Genomic DNA, 8,248 nt, shown 5'->3' on the forward strand with positions numbered 1-8,248 from the left:
TGCTGGAGTTTATCCAGCGTTTTCTTCTTTATGTGGCGGACTGGGTCCCTGTTCTAACCTTCTCATTTGAAAAGAACAACCTCGGGGGGGCTGTCGGCCTGATTCCGCAGGCACGAGACCAGAGTTTGAAGTTTCAAACTCCCACCTTCTGACTCTAGGGGAGACCAGCTGAGCCGAGCAGTCGCGGCAGTGGCGTTTGAAGGTGCCGCTACTGGCAGAGGCATGGTCCCACCCACCAGATCTTCAGCAATAGGAGCAGTCTTACAGGCCATTTGCCCCTCGGGCCTGCTCTGCCGTTTGATAAGATCGAGGCTGATTAATCGCGGCCGCGACTTCCCCGTCGGTCAGAACTCTCTCTCCAACTCGGCCCATGAATATATTCTCTGGCCCGTAGCTTCTCTGGGGAGAGGATTCCACAGACTGACTGCGCCCCCACCCCCTGATCATTTTTAAGCCGCACAGCCTCCCACCCCAGTTCCAGTTTCCTCCCCTACACCCACGAGGGGGAAAAACATCCTTCCAGCATGCATCCTGTCAACGCCATCCCCTCAGAATCTGATCCATGTCAATAAGATCTCCTCTGGTTCTTTCTAAATTCCAATGGGTACAGGCCCCGACCGGCCCAACCTTTCCTCATCGGACAAACCCCCTTCATCCCGGGAATCGGCCACGTGAACCTTCTCTGAACGGCCTCCGATGCCGGTACGTCCCTCCTCCAGTAAGGAGACCAGAACTGTGCCAGGTACTCCGAGTGCGGCCAGACTTCTCTAACTTTCATATCCCCCCACCCCCTCCTTGCAATAAAGGACTGGTATTCCCATCAGCCTCCCTGATCACTTCTAGCTGATTTTGCTTTTCTTGTGCGCGACTGTTGCAACACAAAGGGGAGGGGGGTTGGCGGTGTCGCACGTAGGCTCCCCATGGGCCATGCTAACTTTGTCTCTCCTCTGTTGCAGGATGTACCCGTACCCGAGTAGGGTGCCGCCCCCTCTTCCCCGGCCCGTGACCATCGCCAAGCGCCCCCGTGTCACGGTCCCCGTGCCACGGAGAGGGAAAGGGAGTTTCAACACCAAGTCTGGACAAAAGGCGGCAGCATCGGGAAAGCCAGGTGAGGGCATCAGAGGGTTAGCAAGACTGCCCGAGCATCCCCAGACCTCTGCACAACTTCCACATCTGGTTAGATACAGAGTAAAGCTCCCTCTACACTGTCCCCATCAAACACTGCCAGGGCAGGTACAGCACAGGGTTAGATACAGAGTAAAGCTCCCTCTACACTGTCCCCATCAAAAACTCCCAGGACAGGTACAGCACGGGGTTAGATACAGAGTAAAGCTCCCTCTACACTGTCCCCATCAAAAACTCCCAGGACAGGGACAGCACGGGGTTAGATACAGAGTAAAGCTCCCTCTACACTGTCCCCATCAAACACTCCCAGGACAGGTACAGCACGGGGTTAGATACAGAGTAAAGCTCCCTCTACACTGTCCCCATCAAACACTCCCAGGACAGGAGCAGCACGGGGTTAGATACAGAGTAAAGCTCCCTCTACACTGTCCCCATCAAACACTCCCAGGACAGGTACAGCACGGGGTTAGATACAGAGTAAAGCTCCCTCTACACTGTCCCCATCAAACACTCCCAGGACAGGAGCAGCACGGGGTTAGATACAGAGTAAAGTTCCCTCTACACTGTCCCCATCAAACACTCCCAGGACAGGTACAGCACGGGGTTAGATACAGAGTAAAGCTCCCTCTACACTGTCCCCATCAAACACTCCCAGGACAGGTACAGCACGGGGTTAGATACAGAGTAAAGCTCCCTCTACACTGTCCCCATCAAACACTCCCAGGACAGGGACAGCACGGGGTAGATACAGAGTAAAGCTCCCTCTACTCTGTCCCCATCAAACACTCCCAGGACAGGTACAGCACAGGGTTAGATACAGAGTAAAGCTCCCTCTACACTGTCCCCATCAAACACTCCCAGGACAGGAGCAGCACGGGGTTAGATACAGAGTAAAGTTCCCTCTACACTGTCCCCATCAAACACTCCCAGGACAGGTACAGCACGGGGTTAGATACAGAGTAAAGCTCCCTCTACACTGTCCCCATCAAACACTCCCAGGACAGGTACAGCACGGGGTTAGATACAGAGTAAAGCTCCCTCTACACTGTCCCCATCAAACACTCCCAGGACAGGGACAGCACGGGGTTAGATACAGAGTAAAGCTCCCTCTACACTGTCCCCATCAAACACTCCCAGGACAGGTACAGCACGGGGTTAGATACAGAGTAAACCTCCCTCTACACTGTCCCCCATCAAACACTCCCAGGACAGGTACAGCACGGGGTTAGATACAGAGTAAAGCTCCCTCTACACTGTCCCCATCAAACACTCCCAGGACAGGTACAGCACGGGGTTAGATACAGAGTAAAGCTCCCTCTACACTGTCCCCCATCAAACACTCCCAGGACAGGTACAGCACGGGGTTAGATACAGAGTAAAGCTCCCTCTACTCTGTCCCCATCAAACACTCCCAGGACAGGTACAGCACAGGGTTAGATACAGAGTAAAGCTCCCTCTACACCGTCCCCATCAAACACTCCCAGGACAGGTACAGCACGGGGTTAGATACAGAGTAAAGCTCCCTCTACACTGTCCCCATCAAACACTCCCAGGACAGGTACAGCACGGGGTTAGATACAGAGTAAAGCTCCCTCTACACTGTCCCCATCAAACACTCCCAGGACAGGAGCAGCACGGGGTTAGATACAGAGTAAAGTTCCCTCTACACTGTCCCCATCAAACACTCCCAGGACAGGTACAGCACGGGGTTAGATACAGAGTAAAGCTCCCTCTACACTGTCCCCATCAAACACTCCCAGGACAGGTACAGCACGGGGTTAGATACAGAGTAAGCTCCCTCTACACTGTCCCCATCAAACACTCCCAGGACAGGGACAGCACGGGGTTAGATACAGAGTAAAGCTCCCTCTACTCTGTCCCCATCAAACACTCCCAGGACAGGTACAGCACAGGGTTAGATACAGAGTAAAGCTCCCTCTACACTGTCCCCATCAAACACTCCCAGGACAGGAGCAGCACGGGGTTAGATACAGAGTAAAGTTCCCTCTACACTGTCCCCATCAAACACTCCCAGGACAGGTACAGCACGGGGTTAGATACAGAGTAAAGCTCCCTCTACACTGTCCCCATCAAACACTCCCAGGACAGGTACAGCACGGGGTTAGATACAGAGTAAAGCTCCCTCTACACTGTCCCCATCAAACACTCCCAGGACAGGAGCAGCACGGGGTTAGATACAGAGTAAAGTTCCCTCTACACTGTCCCCATCAAACACTCCCAGGACAGGTACAGCACGGGGTTAGATACAGAGTAAAGCTCCCTCTACACTGTCCCCATCAAACACTCCCAGGACAGGTACAGCACGGGGTTAGATACAGAGTAAAGCTCCCTCTACACTGTCCCCATCAAACACTCCCAGGACAGGGACAGCACGGGGTTAGATACAGAGTAAAGCTCCCTCTACACCGTCCCCATCAAACACTCCCAGGACAGGTACAGCACGGGGTTAGATACAGAGTAAAGCTCCCTCTACACTATCCCCGTCAAATAAATTTAGGTCGATCGCTGGCTGTGGTATGGAATGGTTGTGGCTGTTTCTTAGCCACATTTAAAACATTTTTAAAAATTAATTGACGGGATTTGGACTTCGCTGGTTAGGCCAGCATTTATTGCCCATCCCTAGTTGCCCTTCAGAAGGTGGTGGTGAGTTGCCTCTTGAACCGCTGCAGTCATTGAGGTGTAGGTACACCCACAGTGCTGTTAGGGAGGGAGTTTCAGGATTTTGCGACAGTGATGGAATGGTGATATATTTCCAAGTTAGGATGGTGAGTGATTTGGAGGGGAACCTCCAAGTGTGGGTTCCCAAGTATCTGCTGCCCCCTTGTCCTTCTAGATGGTAGAGGTGGTGGGTTTGGAAGGTGCTGTCGAAGGAGCCTTGGTGAGTGGCTGCGGTGCATCTTGTAGATGGTACACACACTGCTGCCGCTGTGCGTCGGTGGTGGAGGGAGTGAATGTTTGTGGATGGGGTGCCGATCAAAGCGGGGGTGCTTTGTCCTGGATGGTGTTGAGCTTCTCGAGTGTTGTCGGAGCCGCACTCATCCAGGCAAGTGGAGAGAATCCCATCACACTCCTGACTTGGGCTTTGTAGATGGTGGACAGGCTTTGGGGGGGGTCAAGAGGTGAGTTACTCGCTGGAGGATTTATAACCTTTGACCTTCCCTGATAGCCATATTAATTCTGTGGCTAATCCAATTAAGTTTCTGATTAACGGTAACCCCCATTGTGCGGTATTCAGCGATGGTAATGCCATTGAATGTCAAGGGATGGTGGTTAGATTCTCTCTTGTTGGAGATGGTCATTGCCTGGCACTTGTGCGACATGAATGTAGCTTGTCAGCCCAAGCCTGGATATTGTCCAGGTCTTGCTGCATTTGGACACGGACTGCTTCATTATCTGAGGAATTGCGAATGGTGCTGAACATTGTGCAGTCATCTGCAAACATCCCCACTTCTGACCTTATGATGGACGGAAGGTTGATGAAGCAGCTGAAGATGGTTGGGCCTCGGACACTACCCTGTGGAACCCCTGCAGTGATGTCCTGGAGTTAAGATGATTGACCTTCAAACACCACAACCATCTTCCTTTGTGCCAGGTATGACTCCACCAGCGGAGAGTTTTCCCCCTGGTTCCAATTGAGCCCAGTTTAGCTGGGGCTCCTCGCCTCTGACATTCAGCTCTTTTGTCCATGTTTGAACCAAGGCTGTAATGAGGTCAGGAGCTAAGTGACCCTGGCGGAACCCAAACTGAGCACCCGTGAGCAGGTTAGTGTGTAGTTGAATACACTTCTGCTGCTGCTGATGCCCCACAGCGTCTCATGGATGTCCAGTATTGAGTTGCTAGATCTGTTCGAAGTCTATCCCATTTTGCACTGTGGTAGTGCCACACAACATGCTCACTACCTTCCTTTCTCTTTGCGCTCGCTCCACCCAGTGAAAGCCAACGACCTGGCCACCATCAAGAAGGAGTTGACCTTGATCAAGAGCAAAGTGGACTCTCTCCTGGACAGTCTGGAGAAGATTGAGAAGGAGCAATCAAACCAGACAGGTAAGTTAACCGATTTGGGCCTCTTCTCTTCTCTCTCTCTCTATCTCTCCCCTCCCGCCATCCCTCACTCCCTCTGTCCCGCCAGCCCTCACTCCCCCTGTCCCGCTTGCTCTCCGTAGCTGACATTTCAGACTTCAGCCCAATCCCTATACCTGCAACCCCCCCTCCCCCAAGCGAAACTCCTGTCAGGTACACAAAATTGCTCCATCCGCCCTGGTATATATGTTAAGGAGATGTCCTTGCCCCCCTCACCCTCGCAGTCCCTTCACCATTGCCACCCCTATCCCTCTGACTGCCCCTTCCCCCTCTCACAGACCTTCCAAAGAAGTACGCACGTCCACCCATCTTTCCTTTTTTTTAAAATAATTTTTATTGGAATTTTTTACAGAAAATATAAAAATATAACAACAAGTATAGCAACAAGCAGTAATATGCAACTAACAGCCCCATAACACCCACAATTCCCCCCATACCGTAACATGTATCACACCCCCCCCCCCCCAACAAGAGAACTTAACCATAAATTAAAATTAAATAAATCAAATTTAAATAAAATAAGCAAACATAATCAACGTCCCCCCCAACCCCCTCGGGTTGCTGCTGCTACTGTCCCAGTACCCTATCGTTGAGCCAGAAAGTCGAGGAAAGGTTGCCACCGTTTAAAGAACCCTTGCACCGATCCTCTCAGGGCGAATTTAACCTTCTCAAGCTTAATGAAACCCGCCATGTCATTGATCCAGGTCTCCACGCTTGGGGGCCTCGCGTCCTTCCACTGTAGCAAAATCCTTCGCCGGGCTACTAGGGACGCAAAGGCCAGCACACCGGCCTCTTTCGCCTCCTGCACTCCCGGCTCTACCCCAACCCTAAAGATCGCAAGTCCCCATCCTGGCTTGACCCTGGATCCCACCACCCTTGACACGGTCCTCGCCACCCCCTTCCAGAACTCCTCCAATGCCGGGCATGCCCAGAACATATGGGCATGGTTCGCTGGACTCCCCGAGCACCTGACACACCTATCTTCACCCCTAAAGAGCCTACTCATCCTCGTCCCAGTCATGTGGGCCCTATGCAGCACCTTGAATTGGATGAGGCTAAGCCGCGCACACGAGGAGGAAGAATTTACCCTCTCCAGGGCATCAGCCCATGTCCCGTCTTCGATCTGTTCCCCCAGTTCCCCCTCCCACTTCGTTTTCAGCTCCTCTACTAACTTCTACCTCCTGCATAACCTTGTAGATATCGGATATCTTCCCCATCCCGACCCAGACCCCCGAGAGCACCCTGTCACTCACCCTCCTCGCGGGGAACACCCATCTTTCCTAACCGCCTGGCGGCCTTCCCGACACCCCACAAGCGGTGCTGAAGGACGTTGACTTTCAACTGCCTTTTTCTTACTCTGGGTAGAGATCAAGAGTGACAAAACCGATGAGGGGAGCAGCAGCAAAGCGGGGAGCGAATCCAAGAAAGCCGAGAGCGAGGGGACCGGCGAGGAAGGCGACCCCCTGGAGGATGAAGAGGAAGAGCAGGTACGAGCCAGAGGTCCTCTATCTTTGGACAGGGTGTCCGGCCGTGCAGGTTGAGGTGGGCCATCACAGTGGAATGATTCCTGGCCTTTGCTAGGAAGGGGGTGTCGGATAATATTGTTACGACACCCTGGACTAGTGCGCGGTCAATTCCAGCCCACTGGTCACAACACAGATGAATTCACCAATAATTCTTATAAAAATAACCGACGTCTTTGGCCCTTGGCTGCCCAATAACTACAGTCACCGGGTTTTGTAAATGTAAACACAGTTACTGTTTATTTATAACAAGAACATAGATACATAGAAAATAGGAGCAGGAGGAGGCCTTTTGGCCCTTCGAGCCTGCTCCGCCATTCATCACGATCATGGCTGATCATCCAACTCAATAGCCTAATCCTGCTTTCTCCCCGTAGCCTTTGATTCCATTCTCCCCAAGTGCTATATCCAGCCGCCTCTTGAATATATTCAATGTTTTAGCATCAACTACTTCCTGTGGTAATGAATTCCACAGGCTCACCACTCTTTAGGTGAAGAAATGTCTCCTTATCTCTGTCCGAAATGGTTCACCCTGAATCCCCAGGCTGTGACCCCTGATTCTGGACACATCCACCATGGGGAACACCCTCCCTGCATCTACCCTGCCTCGTCCTGTTAGAATTTTATACGTCTCTATGAGATCCCCCCTCATTCTTCTGAACTCCACTGAGAACATTTCTAACCTAGTCAATCTCCCCTCATATGACAGTCCCGCCATCCCTGGAATCAGCCTGGTAAACCTTCGCTATGCTCCCTCGAGAGCAAGAACATCCTTCCTCAGAAAAGGAGACCAAAACTGCTCACAATATTCTAGGTGTGGCCTCACCAAGGCCCTGGATAATTGCAGCAACACATCCCTGCTTCTGTACTCGAAACCTCTCAATGAAGCCAACATACCATTCGCCTTCTTTACCGCCTGCTGGACCTGCATGCTTACCTTCAGTGATTGGTACACAAGGACACCCAGGTCCCGCTGCACACTCCCCTCTCCCAATTTACAACCGTTCAGGTCGTAATCTGCCTTCCTGTTTTTGCTTCCAAAGGGAATAACCTCACATTTATCCAAATTATACTGCATCTGCCTTTGGTTTGCCCACTCGCCCAACCTATCCAGATCATGCTGTAGGATCCCTGCATCCTCATCACAATTCACCCTCCCAACCAACTTGGTATCATCTGCAAACTTATGTTACATTTTGTTCCCTCATCCAAATCATTAATTTATATTGTGAATAGCTGGAGTCCCAGCACCGATCCCTGTGGTACCCCACTAGTTACTGCCTGCCAATTTGAAAAGGACCCATTAATTTCTACTCTTTGTTTCCTCTCTGCTAACCAGTTTTCTATCCACCTCAATACGCTTCCCCCAATCCCATGCACTTTAATTTTCCACAATAATCTCTTCTGCGGGACTTTTCCAAACGTCTTCTGAAAGTCCAAATATACCACATCAACTGGCTCCCCCTTGTCAACTGTACTGGTTACATCTTCAAAGAATT

At 51.6% G+C, this 8,248-nt stretch overlaps 1 protein-coding gene across 1 annotated transcript in view; it reads left to right on the plus strand.

Moving 5' to 3' along the window:
* The window catches only part of LOC119951702 (heterogeneous nuclear ribonucleoprotein C-like), a 64,408-nt gene extending 57,632 nt beyond the window's left edge, over window positions 1-6,776 (plus strand). The window contains exons 7-9 of the mRNA XM_038774970.1: window positions 957-1,108; window positions 5,077-5,190; window positions 6,592-6,776. Coding sequence (XP_038630898.1) covers window positions 957-1,108; window positions 5,077-5,190; window positions 6,592-6,767 — 442 coding nt within the window. The 3' untranslated portion in view covers window positions 6,768-6,776. The remainder of the gene's footprint in view (window positions 1-956; window positions 1,109-5,076; window positions 5,191-6,591) is intronic.
* Window positions 6,777-8,248: the final 1,472 nt, after the last annotated feature.

This window comes from Scyliorhinus canicula, chromosome 17 (assembly GCF_902713615.1).
Source record: "Scyliorhinus canicula chromosome 17, sScyCan1.1, whole genome shotgun sequence".
NCBI lineage: Eukaryota > Metazoa > Chordata > Chondrichthyes > Carcharhiniformes > Scyliorhinidae > Scyliorhinus > Scyliorhinus canicula.